The 18,041-nt window shown below is 35.9% G+C and overlaps 1 protein-coding gene across 5 annotated transcripts in view; it reads left to right on the top strand.

Annotated features, from left to right (window-relative positions):
* The window catches only part of LOC132139607 (F-BAR domain only protein 2), a 39,295-nt gene that overhangs the window by 18,244 nt on the left and 3,010 nt on the right, over nucleotides 1–18,041 (top strand). Inside the window, exons 8-24 of one of the 5 annotated variants that reach the window (XM_059548083.1) lie at nucleotides 591–687; nucleotides 4,597–4,641; nucleotides 4,862–4,931; nucleotides 5,228–5,252; nucleotides 5,478–5,534; nucleotides 5,734–5,791; nucleotides 6,169–6,344; nucleotides 9,028–9,052; nucleotides 10,244–10,288; nucleotides 11,018–11,063; nucleotides 11,162–11,247; nucleotides 14,731–15,252; nucleotides 16,102–16,217; nucleotides 16,330–16,459; nucleotides 16,883–16,942; nucleotides 17,351–17,462; nucleotides 17,671–17,826. In XM_059548083.1, coding sequence (XP_059404066.1) covers nucleotides 591–687; nucleotides 4,597–4,641; nucleotides 4,862–4,931; nucleotides 5,228–5,252; nucleotides 5,478–5,534; nucleotides 5,734–5,791; nucleotides 6,169–6,344; nucleotides 9,028–9,052; nucleotides 10,244–10,288; nucleotides 11,018–11,063; nucleotides 11,162–11,247; nucleotides 14,731–15,252; nucleotides 16,102–16,217; nucleotides 16,330–16,459; nucleotides 16,883–16,942; nucleotides 17,351–17,462; nucleotides 17,671–17,826 — 1,826 coding nt within the window. The remainder of the gene's footprint in view (nucleotides 1–590; nucleotides 688–4,596; nucleotides 4,642–4,861; nucleotides 4,932–5,227; nucleotides 5,253–5,477; nucleotides 5,535–5,733; nucleotides 5,792–6,168; nucleotides 6,345–9,027; nucleotides 9,053–10,243; nucleotides 10,289–11,017; nucleotides 11,064–11,161; nucleotides 11,248–14,730; nucleotides 15,253–16,101; nucleotides 16,218–16,329; nucleotides 16,460–16,882; nucleotides 16,943–17,350; nucleotides 17,463–17,670; nucleotides 17,827–18,041) is intronic. The other 4 variants (XM_059548086.1, XM_059548085.1, XM_059548087.1 and 1 more) reach the window with 4 other exon arrangements.

An 18,041-nucleotide genomic window follows, 5' to 3' on the forward strand; every position in this document is an offset into this window, starting at 1 on the left:
TATTTGATTCATTTCAGAGTAGTATTATTTTAAATCATTCAAATACTATTGAGGTTTTTAGTCATATTTTAAATGTTTACATTTTCCATGATCATTTTGAAGTTTTCATAATTGTTCATTTTATTGTATTTTTATTTTTAATGTCTTTTTTGTGTGCGTTTTAATTGTTTTAGTATGACAAGTTCAACAAAATGAAAATGGGAAATTTAATTATTTCAATTAACATTTATTTTATTTCAAATAACTAACATGCTTTTTATGGTTTGAGTTGTAGTTAACTATTGTTTCAGAGCTGGTTGGTTTGGTTTTTATGAAAGTTCTTTTTTTAATCCTAAGTGAATAAATGCTTGAACCTAGACCACTTACAAAGGCCAACTTTAAATTGTTTTAGGGAACCATATAAAGAGTTCCAATGGAAAAGCCTCTAAGTGCTGTCTAAAATGAACATTTTTCTCGAGATCCCATGTATATGTTCAGTTATTTCACTTTTGCATCTGAACTTTTCATATGTTATTTGCAACTGATTAAGCTTGTATACCTATTATATGTCTACTCCATCTGTATTCAAATATTGGTTTATTCTTTTAAAGGTGCAAGAAGAGTTTGTGAAAAACATGGAGAACACTTCTGTTGAGAGCCTCGTACAGAAACTGGCAGAAAGCAAAGGGACAGGCAAAGAGAGACCAGGTAATACAGCTAAATCACTCACACACAGCATTAACCTCTGGCACTCAATTACTCTGCTCTTGATATTATTAACATGACTGGTCATGTTACCAACTGAGTTCATTACCAACTGGCTAAATCATTTCTTTTTTTTTTTTTGGGTGGGGTATTAGAAATGAGCAGTAGTCTGCACTATAACACTAGCAGTATGTTTGGCTTGATGGCTGTAACACTGGAGGATTTGTGGCGTTCTGACCCTTCAGCCAAGGTCTCAGCCAGCACTGGCCGTCACATGCTAAGTGGAATGTCAAGCTCACCCACCTTTACATGAGACTAAGCCACTTGAAATTGATAGAGCTTGACACAGCTACACTTCCCCCTGTGTTCTTGCTATTTTTCCTCACTTATCCCCCCGTGACCTTTCATTTGACCTCCTGCTTCTCCCTCCTTTCAGAGGGTGGAAGTTTTTTCACAATTCACATAGAGAATATAATCTTTCTTGAAGCTAAAGGGGTGTGGAGCATAATTAAACCAGTTTAGCCAACAATTATATTAACTATATAAATGTTAAACACTAGGCTTTTGCCTTTGTTTTGGCTTGAAGGCTTTCATTTTTTCTTCTTCTTAAAATGTTTTTCCTCTCTTAGCAGTGTTTCAGAACTTTTACTGTGTTTTTCGAACACCATGACACTGTGACATCGGCTAAACCAAATGGCCTGAGTTTCTCACCACTCCTATATTATATTATATTATATTATATATTATATTATATTATATTATATTATATTATATTATATTATATTATATTATATTATATTATATTATATTATATTATATTATATTATATTATATTATATTATATTATATTATATTATATTATATTATATTTTAAAACAACCGTTTTCAATATATTTAATAAATTAGTTATAATATATTTTGATATGTAATTTATTCTTGACATTTGCTTATTTGCTTATTCATGATCCTTCAGAAATCTTTCTAAAATGCTGATTTAATATAATAATAATAATAATAATAAAAGGAAGTTCAAAAACGTGTTTGAAAGAGAAGTCTTTTGTAGCATTATAAATTTATTTACTGTCATTTTGGATTATTTTAAGGTGTCCTTGCTGATTAAAAGTATGTATGTATGTATGTATAAGTGTATGTATGTATATATATATATATATATATATATATATATATATATATATATATATATATATATATATATATATATATATATATATATATATATATATATATATAATATTCGATATAAAGGTAGCCCAGATAAACTATGTATGAAGATATAGTGACCCCTAAGAGTCTAGATGGACCATTCTGGCTTTTGGCTGCCCTCCATTTGTTTTGACAGCAGAATTAATTGAGTCTAAAAGCTGTTTTGGTCAACAAAACATTCCTTCCCCATATCAAGCTGTTCATTAGGGATTGATCCGCTGTCAGAGCAATAACCTGAGCAGAGTCAGAGCAGTCCTAACCAGTATAGAGAGAGAGCGAGAGAGAGAGATTGAACAAACTTTGTACCACAGAAACAATCCCGAAGAGACACGCTGGGCTGTAGGGAGATTGCAAGGTATCCAGCTGGGCTGTGAACTGGCCACCAGCCAGACACGCAAACTCTCCTCGCTGTGCCAGCCGAGAGTCCATGCTCAGCATATGCAATAAAAATCAAAAAAATACAAATATTCCTCAGGTAAATGCATGACTGCATGCGCCACTCATAAACAAGCAGACACGTGTAAGAGAATTGACAAAAGCTCATATTACCTAGCTATCTAAATAAGGACATTCTTTAGACTGTTGTGTTTATTTTTTTATTTTTTTATCTTATTATAATTTCTAAAGACAATCCATAATCAAAACTTAACTTGATTGAATTTTTAGAGTTTTTAAATTATTTTTCCAAGGAAGGACAGTTTTATTCGATTTAGCTAACTTCTGTGGACTTTTTTCAGCAATTTTTTCCTCAAGGTATTGCTATAACCTCCCCCCTCCCCACCCACACACACACACACACACACACACACATAAATACACACGTGTTCATGTAAACAAAGCGGTCTGTCGGTGAACATGAATTTAAACCAAACCTAATACTTTCTCCAGATTAAGATGGCATTGTTGTGTCTGCTGTTTGGATTTGTGTGTGTAAATGCTGTTAGATGGAGACTGGAAGTGTTGTCAGTCGTACGGTTCCTCGCCTGACATCACTCAGAAGAAACTTTTCCTCAGTCCTGCAGCTGAATGGAAATCTTAGAAATCAATCTGCATTGTCCGGCTTTCTAAATCTGTTTTGATATACTTGCTGATTTGTTGTAATGAAGGCAAGGCAAAGCAAGTTTATTTATATAGCACATTTTTTACACAATGGTCATTCAAAGTGCTTTACATGAATACAGGTTTTTTTTTTTTTTTTTTTTTTGGAGCTTTTCTATTTTGAAGGCTGTATTCTATTTTGCTGTTTTGTTTCATTTTATTTTGTAGTTTTGCTTTTGTTTTATTCTAAAAATGTGGTTCTGAAGGTTAGGTTGTTTATAAATATTATATTATATAGAATTTATTGCTGCCAAGCACCCAAAATAAAAGTTTTTCATAATATTTGTGTGTATACTGTGTATATTTATGTATATATAAATGCATATATTTAAGAAAAATAAGTTATTTCTATATATTAAATATATTTATATAATATAAAACTTTAATATTTTCAAAATATATACTGTATTGTGTGTGTGTTTGTATATAAATAATAAATATACACAATACACATACATGTATCGTGTAAACTTTTATTTTGGATGCGATTAATCATTTGACAGCACTAATAGAATTATTACATAATATGAAAAAAAAGTAAATGTCTGTGCTATATCTCTAATAAGACGGTGTGTGGTTCAAGTAAATCAAATAATCTGATATATTTAATATGATTTCAGTTGTAGTGGGTCTTAATTTTTGTGTGTGTGTGATTGTGTGTGTGTGTGTGTGTTTGGGTATGTTTGTGAACTGACAGCATGTGACCTCTAGTTCTGTGTGATCCGAGATGATCTCAAACAAACAATAACAGAGATAAGAGAGTAAATTAATCTGGTGCAGTAGAGTAGATCTTCGAGTCGTACTGTATCTGCGTCAGCGTGTGTGATGTGTGCCTGTCGTGACTGTTCTGAACAGTGCTCATGAGGTCCGCTCACAGCCGTCGTTCTCCAGGGAAACTGTATTCAGCCGCTTGAGTTAAACATCACACGCTTTTGTTTTTTCAGGTCAAGGCATTTTCTGTGCAATGAAAATAGCGCCCCAGGCTCTCTTGCAGAGGTCTGATAGTAGAAAAATACTGTCTTTCGTTTTCTTGAACAAGCATTAGCTTTTATGTGCATTAACACAAAAGAAAACGCGCTCCAAAGGGCTCTTAGAGCACTGAGGGGCATCTCTCCTCTCTTTACGCCCAGTCACGAAAGCACAGAGTTCATATTTATATGCTGTTCAGATTAAATGATAGGAGTAGATGTTGAATCCTATTGTTTTGCGGTTTAACTTCACTCTGAAATAAATTGGCTGACATGTTGTTGGGTCATGACTGCAAACTGAGTATACAGCATTTAGCGTGAGAGTGTAATCAGTGCTGCACGTCATTGTATTGGATTTGTGTGTTCGTTTGATTTCTGAGGTTAAAAGCAGAAGTGCTTCCAGGCGCGCGTGTGTGTGTGTGTGTGTTGCATGCTGGCTGTGAACTAAATGCTCTGGCATAAAGGGGAAGTCAAATTGTGCTGATTGCCAGCGACCTACATTATAATAATAATAAATTATTTTTGATATACAATATTTTGCCGTATATTAATTCTTGAATTTAGTATACTGTAACAGGACATCCCTTCATTCATTTGTATTTGTTTGTTATTATCATTACAGGGCCCATTGAATTTGAGGAATGTAATGTCTCAGTCGCCACGGAAGGTCTGAATTCATTTTTCTCTCTATTCCCATTTTCTTTTAGTTGTATAGAAAAATAATATAGAATGTAATTTCACTTTAATATCTCTGATTACATCTCTTTAGAACGATAGTTTTGTAGCCTTTACATTCTGTTTAAAAATCAAAATACCCATTTTAAGATTTGTTTCAGAATCAACTCTATTTGTCTAGATTTGTAATAATCATCTCTGTGTCTGTTTAGCTGCCAAACCCAGAAAAAGGAAGACCTTTGCCATACCAGGCAGACGGAGAGATAAAGACACAGATTCCACGTAAGTCTTGACTTTTACTTTAATGTGCTCTCTCACTCAGTTTTTATGATTTAAAAAATATATATTTTAAACTAAATTCTTAAACCTACCGTTCTTCATAGTATTTTGTGAGTAACTTGTAATTTTATGTGACAGGATTATGAAATTTTCGATCTGGTGATTAAAAGAATTTAAGATTAGAAAAGTAGACATATTTTTTGTTATGGAGAGTTTTTTGTAATTTATAGCAATAATTATAGTGTTTGAGTAATTTTGCAATTGTGGTCAAATGAAGTACTTTTCTCCCTATTGAATAGTGAATCAGCTGAAGTAGAAGCGGTTGTGAGTATACTTTTTTTTACATTATTACATTTTTTTATTATCCGAGAAAATTATTCTTATTTTGAATGTTACAGTAATTATTAATGCATTAATAGTATTAATACAATACTGAAGGTGTTTTTCTGTCATTTCATAATATGAAACTCGTTCTTCTGATCGATGTATGCTCCCTCTTGTTATTTGGGAGAAAGTCTGTTTGATTTGCACTTACGATCTTTCGTTCAGAACGCTTCCAACGGAGCTCCGCCGGGTTTCTACGGTGCTATAGATCTTCATAACGCCGTGAGTGGTGACCTAATGTTGTTAAAGGACTGTCTATAATTCTTACAATGTAAAGTAAAGACAACATAGTCTAAATACTTCTTGCGATATTGCTAACAATAGTGTGTTTTACCTCAGTCAGACTCTCCTGGTGTTGTGATGTATTGAAGATTGTGAATAATAGGATTTTGTCTGTGGCGTGGTCTGTGTTTTTCTGCAGAATGTGCCTCAGCTGGACGAGGAGGGCTTCTGTATCCGACCAGAAGTCAATGAGAATGATATCCTTACTCCAGATCCATCTCTTCCATTCCCCAATCACACACACTTTCATCTCAGCCACAGAAACATTGTCCTTTATCTCTTTCATCGCCTCTACTCAGCATAAACTCTGAACACTTTTTTTTTGGGGGCTTGAGAACATAGTGTGATAACTTTCTTTGTTGCACTTTTATCTGAATGCCTGCCAAGTCATTTCTTCCCATCAGATTTTCTTCGTTCTTCTGTTTTCTTTACCAAAGCTGTGTCATCACTCTATGTGGACTAAAATACAGCTTAAAAAATGTAAATAAAACACCAAATCTGATCTTCTTAGCCTGTGATACTGTAGACGAAATTGCATGCCCGGCACAACCATTTTCCTTAATGTTCTGATCACATGCCAAAGAGAACTCCTTTTATTCATCCAGTGACTCAGAAGATGAAGACGAGCCAAGAAAATTCCACGTCCAGATCAAACCCGTGCAGACCAACAACGGCACACACCAGCACAAAGCCACCATCGACGAGCTGAAGGCCTCGATTGGAAACATCTCCCTCTCGCCCACCCCTGCCGTAAGAGACTCACGCCTCACACCAGATCCCATGACCGCATACTCCTCACATATAGACGTATACCGCGCATTCACATTCATTCATAAACACAGGAATGCACGCTGGGCTCTTTATAAAGGGTGATTGTACAGCGTCAGCAAAGAGACTTGTGATTGGTTGATATCATTTACAGTCATGTTTCTGTTTCCCACACATCTAGTTTCATCTCTTCCACCAAAACTACATTGGCCCAGCAGACACTAGAGGGCAATATTTGATTATGATATTTACAGGCGATCTTTAGAAATGCTGAAAATCCTTTCACACTTTTTTCCAATCCTGAGTTGTGTGCCTGAGTACAATTATATTTTGTGTGTGTGTGGGTGTGTAATCCACACCTGTAGAATTAACTGGCTCATTCAAAGCAACATTGTGTTGGGAATGAATTTTTTATTAATCTGAAGTGGTTTGAGTCTGAGTTGGTCACTATGACATGACAGGTGACATCACACATGTACTGGTTTGTGCAAAGGTGACCTCCTATTCTGTCATTTAATGTTGTAAATGAAGAGCGTGTGTGTACAGTTATGTGGTCAAAGAATTCCTCCTGTTCACACTGTGAGCCTGTGGACCATCTGTGTGTGTGTGTGTGTGTGTGTGTGTGTGTGTGTGTGTGTGTGTGTGTGTGTTTGTGTGTGTGTGCTGTTGGTAAACAAACCCATGCAACTTCCTGCCTGAAATCTCACCACAGGAAGCACGGAGGGTCTCTGTTTCTAATGAGTAAGATCGTGTACTGTAGGTAAATGCGCGTGGGCAAGAGCTGTCTGTAGAAAATTTTTAGTTTAATAGTTTTTAATTAAAATAAAGGCAGCCGGTGTCTTGACATGTTCAGAGCCAGTTGGTTAAAAAATCTAAATATGCCTGATTCTTATGAATGGGTTTGCAGCTCTTCTCCCCAAAGAAAAAAAAAAGATGCATTCAATTGATCAAAAGTTACAGTAAAGTCATTTAATATTACAAATGATCTTCTTATTCTTATTGTTAAATGCTATTTGGAACATTCTGTTTATCAAAGAATCCAGATTCTACACAAATGCTGAGCACCACAACTATGTATTTTCAACAATAATGATAACAATAAGAAATGTTTCTTGAGCATCAAATCGGCTTATTGGAATGATTTCTGAAAGATCATGTGACTCTGAAGAATGAGTGAGGATGCTGAAAATACAGCTTTTCGTCACAGGAATCAATAATATTTTCAAAATATATAAATAAATGAAATTAGAAAATAGAAATTTTAAATTGTAACAATAATTCGTAAGAGACTTTGTTCAGAGAACACTTTTAAAAACTGTACCAACTAAACTATTGAATGATAGAGTGTTTGTATTGGCTGATAAACATAAGATGTGTTATGGACACAATAAAAGACAAATTGGTTAGGTTTGTTAACAGTAACATTGTTTTCTCTGCTCAGTTTCACCCTTTTTGTGTGTTTCTCTCTGCATCGCTCACTCTTCATTCTGTTGTGACGCTTTGAAATGACAGAGTGAAGTATTTCTGCAATAACACATCCTCACAAGTGCCAGCTTGTGTTTTCAGTGAGCACAGGGCGACAGTTTACTTTAGACACCTTCGCTGACACAGCCTCTGTTTGCTCTGTTTGAGATGGATTAACACACATCTTTTAGGTAGGCTCTTCATCATTCATTTCACCAGGCTTTGAGCTTTCTGTCTTCTCCCAACTGTCCTCAGAAATCACTCATTTACACATCTCGAAAACTACATTCACCATACTGAACATCTGTCTGTGACACGTATCACAGTTGTTTCCTTTGCCTCTCAGTCTCATTTCTTTTCGTTGCTCTGTTTGTTTCAATTTTTAGGCAGATTTTATGTTTATGGCCATTTTGGTTAAGTCAGGAAATCTAGGTGACGACGGATACCAGGTCATCTGTTGTAGATTATTGCTATTATTGAGCTTTCCGTTTCCATCTCCCCTAGTCTTCTGTTGTCTCTCTTTCCCCTTCATGTTCTCTCTCTCTCTCTTTGTTTTGTTGGCAGGTATGTGGCCTGGGTGCTGTAATTGAACCCATTTGCCACTCTCCCTGTGGGACTAAACCCTGCCTTTACTTTATGCACATATGTGGATTAGTATGCATGTGTTGTTTTGTGTGTTTTTCCTTTGCAGTCTACCGTTTAGTTAGTTGTATGGTCCATGCGTTGATTTTTTTTTTTTCCATCCACTCAGACAGAGTTTGCGACAGAGAGGCTTCATATGAATCACTTTGAATACACAATAAACCAAGCCTTTCCGTCTTTGTGCATTTGTTGGCGTTTTGCTAGTTGACTCTTGTGGACATTTCTTAGCCTCAGAACAATCGTTGTAGTGAATTCGGTTGAATTTTCTGCCACTCATTTCCTCATGTTTAGACTGCCTGCAGAATATTGTTGCTGAACTTATGGTTTGAATATGTAATCTCACTACTGCAGTTCTCTGTTAATTCTTTTGTGTGTGTGTGTGTGTGTGTGTGTGTGTGTGTGTGTGTGTGTGTGTGTGTGTGTGTGTGTGCGCGTGCTTCCGTGTCATCCTGTGAAGCCGGTATCTATTGAATGATTGTGGGGATGAAGCACTTCATGTCTTCTGCTGTTTTCATAACTCCTCTCACTCTCATTAATAAAAGCCTGTTTTCATTTCCAGGTTCATATGAAGAGAAACCAATCCAGTGAGTATTCATCTCTTTTTTCATCCTCCCTCCATCCCTCTGTCACTCTGAAGGTCTGGCTCTGCCATTTTGAGTTCTCTTTTTCGTTTTCTTGGCTGTGACGTTTCTAGCCAAGCCTCCATGTTGCTCTGGTGACCCCCTCCAAAGCCAACTCATCCCATGAGAAAATAAACATCATCTCCCATTTTTTCCTCATCTGAGTAGCACAGTGTTGCCTTCTTAAGACATGAGCAAGATTAACTGCTTAATTGTGTGTTTATGTTTGTCTATCAATCATAATTTTACATTTTTCCAGTAAATTGTGGCTTAAATGAACACAGATGCATGCCAGAATGTAGTGTTTACACTGCGGCATGTTCTCACATCAAGAGCAACCATTTCAACCTCCCAGGAAAGTTTTACATATTTTAAATCTGTAAGACAGTAATTGAGCTTACAGTAGAAACATTTTGTTATTCTTGCACTGGAACGGTAAACATTTCTTCAAAAAAACACATTTATTGCAAACTTCTTGCACATGCTAAATTTGATAAGGTCTGGTAAATAATTTTATGCCATGAGTCCTTTAATCTAATATATGTTGTATTTTATCTGAAATCACACCAAGATGCAATTTCAGCAACAACAAAAGATAGATAGTCGAGAAAGCTTTCTTTTCTTATGTTTTAATGGAAACATGTTTCAATTCTTTTTACAAACTGATTTCATGGTCAGCATAAATTTTATTTATCAGCTTATTGATGTTGGGCTATGGCCAATAACTGATAAATGGCCAGTATTAAAATGTAATACTGTTTTGTCTAAATAAAAGAAAACACGCACACAAAAATGTTTTAAATGCTTAAATTTGGAAATCATTACGTTATAATGGATAGTATGAAAAATGTATATTTATTTTGAGATCCATTTAAAGAGTACATTCATCTGTGTTATTAAATTATTAGCGTTTTAACTTTAGTGTACTTTGGATGACTGCTTAATATGTTCTAAATCGTGAAATGTGCACAGTTAAATATCCAATATCTAATCAGTAATCAGTAACTGATACAAATAATAAAAAATAAATAAAATCTGGTACGGATATATTACTTATTACGTGGCGCTTGTGTAAATTAGGTTTACAGAATAAACTGAAGAATATGCAGTAGTGAATGTTATTGTAAATGTGGATCTCACACGTACTTACTGTAGGAATGACACGACAACAAACATTCCCTGCTATGAAACCAAAGGCTGGTGAGTATTCCCCAAGAATCTGAGACAGTGTTCCCAAACTCTCTTTTGGTCCACAGCTGCGTTTGTGTTGGTGGGATTGAGGGATTCCTGTGAAGCTTAAAAAATTCAAAACAAAATGTGCAAATCACAAAATTAATTATTTGTACCAAAATTATATTTGGTTACTAATATAATCTGTTGTCTTTTAACACTGTCATTTGTCCTTTGTGTATAATATAAGGTATGTCTTTGGGATTTGGTCTCAAATACATACCATTTCAGATGTAGATTCTTTATAGTATGTCATTTTAAATGTATGTATTTGATACCTTGACCAGTGACAAATGGGGTTGCAAGAACATGTGTCTCATGTAGTACTCAACTTGCTACCAGTTTTAAACCACTTGACATGGCACTTAATGATTAGAAACACTATCCTTTCTTAAGCAAATGACTACTGCTGTTCATTTCCTTGCTTCCATATTTTATTTATTAATTTTTTTCTTCTATCCAACAATAACCTATGTCTTAATCTAGTATTTAATTTTTACTGCATGAAACACATGAGCTGCATTTTAATCAGGGCCTAATGAGCAGTGCTCAGCTGTAAGAATGCTAAGTTGAGAAGTTATATTTGTAAAGGGATTTCTCAGCTTAATTTAAGGGGTTTCTTGCACCTGACTCCAGTTCGTGAATAAACCTGAAGAGGTGCGCTGTTACTCAGTTGCTTGTTTTCTCATTGTTTTACAGGCGATGAACTGGGACGGTCCAAGATAGCGCAGACATCCTTTAATGAGTAAGAGAAGCTTTTTTACCTTTATTGAAAAACAGTGTAACCAATTATTCACTTTGTTTTACAACTTTCATCTTTTTTTTTAATCTATCTTCAAACAGTAGATTATCCAATAATGATCTGCTGTCTTTGGATCCATTCGGCCCGACCAGCGCTGGATCCAGCTCCTCTCTACCCCTCTCATCAGGTAACACCATCTGTTGTAATACAGCAAATACACACTCTGGGTACAAAAAAATATAAATATCACTGTGGATTAATGTCATTAATATATCAGTAATCTATTGTTGTTTAAAGGGTTAGTTAACCCAAAAATCTAAATTATGTCATTAATAACCCGTGAGACCTCCATTTATCTTCGGAACACAGTTTAAGATATTTTAGATTTAGTCCGAGAGCTCTCTGTCCCTCCATTGAAACGTAATTGTACGGTCTACTGTCCATGTCCAGAAAGGTAAGAAAAACATCATCAAAGTAGTCCATGTGACATCAGAGGGTCAGTTAGAATTTGTTGAAAATTAAATTAAATTAAATTAAATTTATGCATTTAGCAGATGCTTTTATCCAAAGCGACTTACAGTGCATTCAAGCTATCAGTTTTAACCTATCATGTGTTCCCGGGGAATTGAACCCCCAACCTTGCGCTTGATAACGCAATGCACTACCAACTGAGCTACAGAAACACTAAAAGCATCGAAGCATTGAAAATGCATTTTGGTCCAAAAAAAGCAAAAACTACGACTTTATTCAGCATTGTCTTCTCTTCCGTGTCTGTTGTGAGAGAGTTCACTGCAGTGTAGTGATATCCGGTTCGCAAACGAATCATTCGATTTAATCGGTTCTTCTTTAACCAGTTCACCGAATCGAACCGAATTGTTTGAAACAGTTCGCATCTCCAATAAGCATTAATCCACAAATGATTTAAGCTGTTAACTTTTTTTATGTGGCTGACACTCCCTCTGAGTTCAGACAAACCAATATCCCGGAGTAATTCATTTACTCAAACAATGAGGGTAAGTTATTAATGACATAATTTTGATTCTTTTGGTGAACTAACCCTTTAACACTGTTATTATAAAACCAAATTTAAGGACTTTTTTTCTTACAATATATCTCATGCAAGTTTTACAAAATAGAAGATAGGTATATTTATATTCAAAACACATCTCAGGGTCAGCATCTACACTCAATGACAGAGTTCAGCTTGACAGTGATGGAGTCAGAACGTTCTTCATCCACCACACACACACACACACACACACACACACACACAGTACAGGCAGACAGTTGAAGTCACACACCCCTCCACCCCTGGCCTCTGAAAGGCTTGTGTTAGTCTGACCTCCTTCATTATTGATGATACTTACAGGCTGGTGAAAGTGTCTGGGCTTTTCCAGTCCACAACAGTCTCCTCTAGAGAACTCACTCAGGCGGCGGTTATCACGGAAACCCTCATATCCCACAGCGACTCACTTAATCTGTAGTATAGAATCTTTTGTTAATGCCATGGGATTTATTTATTTTAAAATGTGGGTTTGTTTTGTTTTTATTTTTGTTTTTATGCCTTTTCTTTCATTTCGGTGTTATAGTATTGGTGTTTTGTACTTGAATTTCTAACTTAAATTGAACTTTCTAAATGAATTGACATTCCTAAATGTCTCTTAATTTTTCTCCACTTCTTTCTACAGACTTTTACACTCCAGGCTTTATTTGTAAAACAGAAAAATACTTGATTTCTTTATATCTCGTGCTTACTGTAAATCATTTTAACATAAATGTTCCCATTAAATTAAATGTCCGTTTACGCAAGAATGGGATTTCTGAATGATTTATAAAAAAAATTGCTTGTGCAATTCTCCTGTGTGACTCCTGTGTGTATGCCGTGTGTGTAGTCTCTGTGCTCCTTCATGACTCCCTCTCCTTTGCTCTTGACTCTGATTGTTGAAATGAAATATAATTTTCACATCTGGGAATTAGGAGCTTTCATATCTTGGGGAATTGTGCAGTTGGCAGTAGTCTTGACCCAATATAATTATTATCATTTAGATGTACATCAACAAAAATGAGATGTAAATAATTTTCGCAGAAGTAATGTAGTATGCTCAAAGGTATTTTTATTTTTTTTGTGACTTTTAATTATTTTAACTTATATATGGTAATATTTTGGTTTGGAAGGAATATTGAGTAAATTATAGTTTTAAAAGGCCATCGTTTGCAAACAAGTGAGTGCTTTTTTGACTGATAATCCACTCAGTGCAGTCACTAAAAAAGCCAACCCGTCATTCAAGCTCTGACCTTAGCTGCGAGGGCCAATCATAATCCCGAGTTAATTGGCACCTTCAGAGGTCAGAGGGAGGAATTCGGCGTCCCCATGTCACAGATGTTGTCAAACCTGATATTGGTATGTGTTTGACCAGGCAAAGAAACAAAAAGAGCAGTGAAGAGGACATGGGATGTTAACATAGCGAGTTAAGGCGCTAGATTTTTTCCTTTTTTCTCCTGTGTGCCATTTATTTATTTTTTTTATTTTTTTTTTTTGCTTAGCTTTTGAATATTATTTATTTCATGTGTATTTCTTTCCTACTGTCCTTTCCTTTAAACTTAATATGTTTAAATTGATCCTTATTTGGGTTGGTTTCTTTTTATTTTCTCATCCTCGCTTTGTATTTGTTCAATGCTTTTATTTCTTAGACCTGGCTTCTCTCTTCTTAGCATCTTTCCCTACATCTCCCCCACTGCAGTTAAATGATGAGGTTTCTGAAGACCCAGGTAATGCTTCTGACCCATGCCTGCAGTGTGATCATCCGAATAAAGCTCTTCCCATAACAGACACTGACCCTAATGGCTCAAAAATATGCACAAATGTGAATGATGATAGGAATGTTTTGCTTGAACTCACCCCTACCCCTAATATTTCTAAGAGATTTCTACATTTTCTGTGCACAGAAGATAAGAACAGAGCCACATTTCATTGTACTGTTAGGATAGTTCTCTTAAAAAATGAAAGATAGTTCATCAATTACCCAATCAACCACTTATAGAGATTTGGAACGTCATAAGTGTGAGTAAAAAATGACAGAATTTACTCATTGTGTTATTTATTCTATTTGATGCATTTGTGTTAGTTGTGAGTGACAGAGGTGCATGAAGTTTAGCTGGAAGTTTGCTTTGGGATCTTGTGATTTAGAGGGATCTTTAAGAGTACATGTTTTAGTAGGATTCTACAATATGACCATTATTTAACAATATGTTTTATAGTATATTTTTATAATTTTATAAATTCATACTTTTATTTTATTTTAAAAAGTAATTTGTATTTTTTCTCTTTGTTTTCTTTTTTACATATAGTTTTATACTGATTTTGTTTTACTTTGATTTGTGTCTTTACATGTATATTGAGATAATTTTCACTGATACTGCCTCATTTAAAAAGGTCTGTTTATTTTATGTACTTCACAGTTTTCCCAATTTTGTGTTCATATGATTTTTTTTGTGTATAGTTAAGTGAATTGTAGAGCTGTTTTCCACATTCAGATTCAGAGCCTGCATAGACACACATCCAGGGCATCTGTGCTTCTTTCACATCTTTTCATTTTCTCCATATAGTCAGTATGTGGTACATTTTTACAGCTGTACATTTCTCTGTTCTCTCTGATGACCCCTGTAACAGAAGTGGATTTACAGTCGGAGCCCACCTCTCCTTCAACAGTCAGTCTTGAGGTTATCGAGGCTCCTTCTTTCTTCCTTTCCTCCAAACTGCCTCTTCCTGCTGGTCTTGCCAAGCCTAGCTCCTCGCCATTCCCTGTTCTCCCCTCTGCTTCCTCCATCTCTCCTCGGGAGCTTCCTGATAATGCTGTTGGTGTCCTCCACCTTGGCCCACCTCGAGCTATTAGCGTGCCCCCAGCCCTACAGTCCACTCCTAAGTACTGTGCTACCCACAAGCCCCCTCTCAGTGCTCCCGCAACTGGTCCAGACATGTTTTCTTCCTGGGCCCAGAGCCAATGGATTGCCTTTAATGATGCTTTTGTGCCATGTCGTGGCCCGTCCCATCAACCGGCGAGGCCTCGTTCAGTGCCCGTGTCTCAACAGCTCAAGGTTTTCTCCAGAGAGCCTGCTGACCCATTTGGCAGCATTGGGAGAGAGGAGAGCGCCCCCTCTCTGAAGGAAGCACCAGCCCGACCCATGCAGGATGGTAATATTGAGGAATGAGAGTTCTAAGCATGTTCAGACTCTGTCCCATGGCTACATGACAGTGATATACGTGTTCTGTGGTTTTAACAAACCTGATTTTTTTTTTATGTAACTGTTGTTAATTCTATGTAACGTAATGATTTGGTGGATTTGATTTTTTTTCTTTTTTTTTTATGATTGGTGAAAATGTATTTATTATTTTTTGCATTTTGTGCATTGATTATTGTTTTCGTTTTTTTTTTTTTTTTTTTGGTTCAGCTACACAAACTAACTTGGTAAAGTTACTCAAATTAAAATTTATTTCAATTTTGTTTTATCATTTTCTGCATTAATTATTGATATGAATAATACAAATGTAACTTTTCAAAAGTACTTGTTTAGCTGGATACAGGGATACAGTAAGAAAATGTGTGGGCCAAATTTGGTTTGTTTTATATTACTTTTATGTAGGAATATCTGATGTATGTTTTGTATTTATTTATTGTTTATTTATTGTTTTTACCTACACCACGCAACTCAGAAAAAGTAATTTTTTGAAATGTGTCTGCAAACTTGCTCATGAATTTTATATCCAGCATTTTCTAATTCCAAAACAGTTTGACGAAGATGGTTTAAAAGGTGCAGATTTTTCTTTTAGGTTATTTGCCTGATCTTATTTTTTATTCTTATTTTCTGTGTTGTGATGCTGACCCTTGCATGTGCATTAGGTGTAATCTTTAGATTTGACTCTTCGCTTGTTTCTGCAAGACTGTGTCAAACCCAGTATAGCAACATTTTTAATGAGTGCTACCTCTGTATTTTTCCCTTTTTTGTGGTTCTAACATTTGTGGTCATTTTTTTGTATGCACAGTACCACCTCCAAACAGGCCAACCACTCCCCTGGGCACAGCAACCATTGTCCCGCCTCCAAGACCATTATCACGGCCCAAACTACCTGCAGGCAAGCTGACGGGCATCAATGAGGCTGTGAGTAAAGAAGATATTTCCTGTTTCCCCCTTACCCAGGCTAGTTAACAGGGATTGATCTGAATGAAGATTGAATGCAGTGAATTTTTAATGGGTTATTTGTTTTCTGCAGGGTCGACCGTTCAGCCCTCCTAAGATGTCCAACTCCAGCCCTCCTCCTGCCGTTCCTCTGGCTCGTGCAGAGAGCTCCTCGTCTCTCAGCTCAAACACCTCCTTGAGCACCAGCAACACACCTACTGTCGGTGAGTTTTCAGTCTCACACACTCACGTATACACATGATCAACACAAGAAGAGAGGATGCACACACACAATGTTTTTTCACATCATTCACATTCATATCACACATGCCAAATAAAGCAAATGTGATTCTTCCACACCGTTTTCATTTATTACATGTATTACTTAATCATTATTATAACAAAAAAGTCATAATTCATATATATTGGGTTATTAGTTGAAAATGTTTTTCAAAATATATATATATATTTTATATTCTTAGGAATACTAACATGCAAAAAAAATAATATTATACACATTGTATTTCATTATATGGTCCATACATCACTCACCAGGTCACTCCATTCTCACCCTTCACTGTCGGCTGTGCTCTCGCCCTATTTCTTTCTTTCCTTTTGTGGTTTCCTTCCTTTCGTTTTGAATAAAGAGGACGATCTGTTCGTGGGGAAACTGCCCACTTTTGAGAAGAGATGTGAGACTCCGGCAGGTACAGTGGAAAGAACCCAGAGGAACATTTAGTTCTAACTTTACTAACAGACTCATGAATGATCATCTGTCCTTGATCAACCAGCTGCATTGCCCCGTCTGGTAAACCACACCCTGTTCTCATTCTGTCACTCACCATTTAATCTTCAGTGTTGTGTTGTGGCTGATGAGGAAGCATGGCAGAAATAGTGCGGATCAAAATTGCTCAAAGATGCCTTTTCTTTTTTCCTGTTGATTTTTCAGTGTTTGTCATTACAAATGTTTGAATTGTCTGAATTGAATAACATTCCTCCTGCTATTTTAGATTTTACCTACTATTTTAAGGTTTTTTTTCTTTATATCTCTCTTCTCATCCTTTCTATCTCTCTTCTCTTCCTTTCTATCTCTCTTCTCTTCCTTTCTCTTATAGGGACATCTCGTGGGCCCAGTCCAGTGACACTGGCTTCCCAGGATGCATTGCCCATTGCGGTGGCATTCACAGAATCGGTTAATGCCTATTTCAAAGGAGCAGATCCCAGCAAGTGAGTTTCTCATCATCTACAGTACAGATTACTTACGACACGCTTGACATATCAGAGAACTGTACAACTGTGATCACCGTGTCTAGAAAAATAATATAAATGAATGAAATCTTAGAAAGGAATGGATTGTTTTTTATAATTCATTAGTGAATGCTTGTTCTAGATACGTTATGCTCCGCTCTGAGTGTGAACTCAAATGTGATTTTAGGTGCATTGTGAAGATCACAGGAGATATGACCCTGTCCTTCCCAAGTGGCATCATCAAGATTTTCACCTCTAGTCCATCTCCTGCTGTACTCAGCTTCAAACTCTCAAACACCAGCAGATTAGAGCAAATCATGCCCAACCAGCAACTACTGCACAGGTGAGTGTGTGCCTTACACTTAGGTGTTTCTGCTTGTGTTACACTTAATGTTCAAACGTTTGGGCTCAGTATCATTTATTTATTTGTTTGTTAGTTTAAGAAAGTAATATTTTTATTCAGCAAGGAGGCTTTAAATTGATCAAAAGTGACAGTAACAACTACTGTACGTATATGAGAAAGTATCTTATTTTAATCTTGATTCATCACATATAAGC

Source organism: Carassius carassius, chromosome 4, assembly GCF_963082965.1.
Source record: "Carassius carassius chromosome 4, fCarCar2.1, whole genome shotgun sequence".
In the NCBI taxonomy this organism is placed as follows: Eukaryota; Metazoa; Chordata; class Actinopteri; order Cypriniformes; family Cyprinidae; genus Carassius; species Carassius carassius.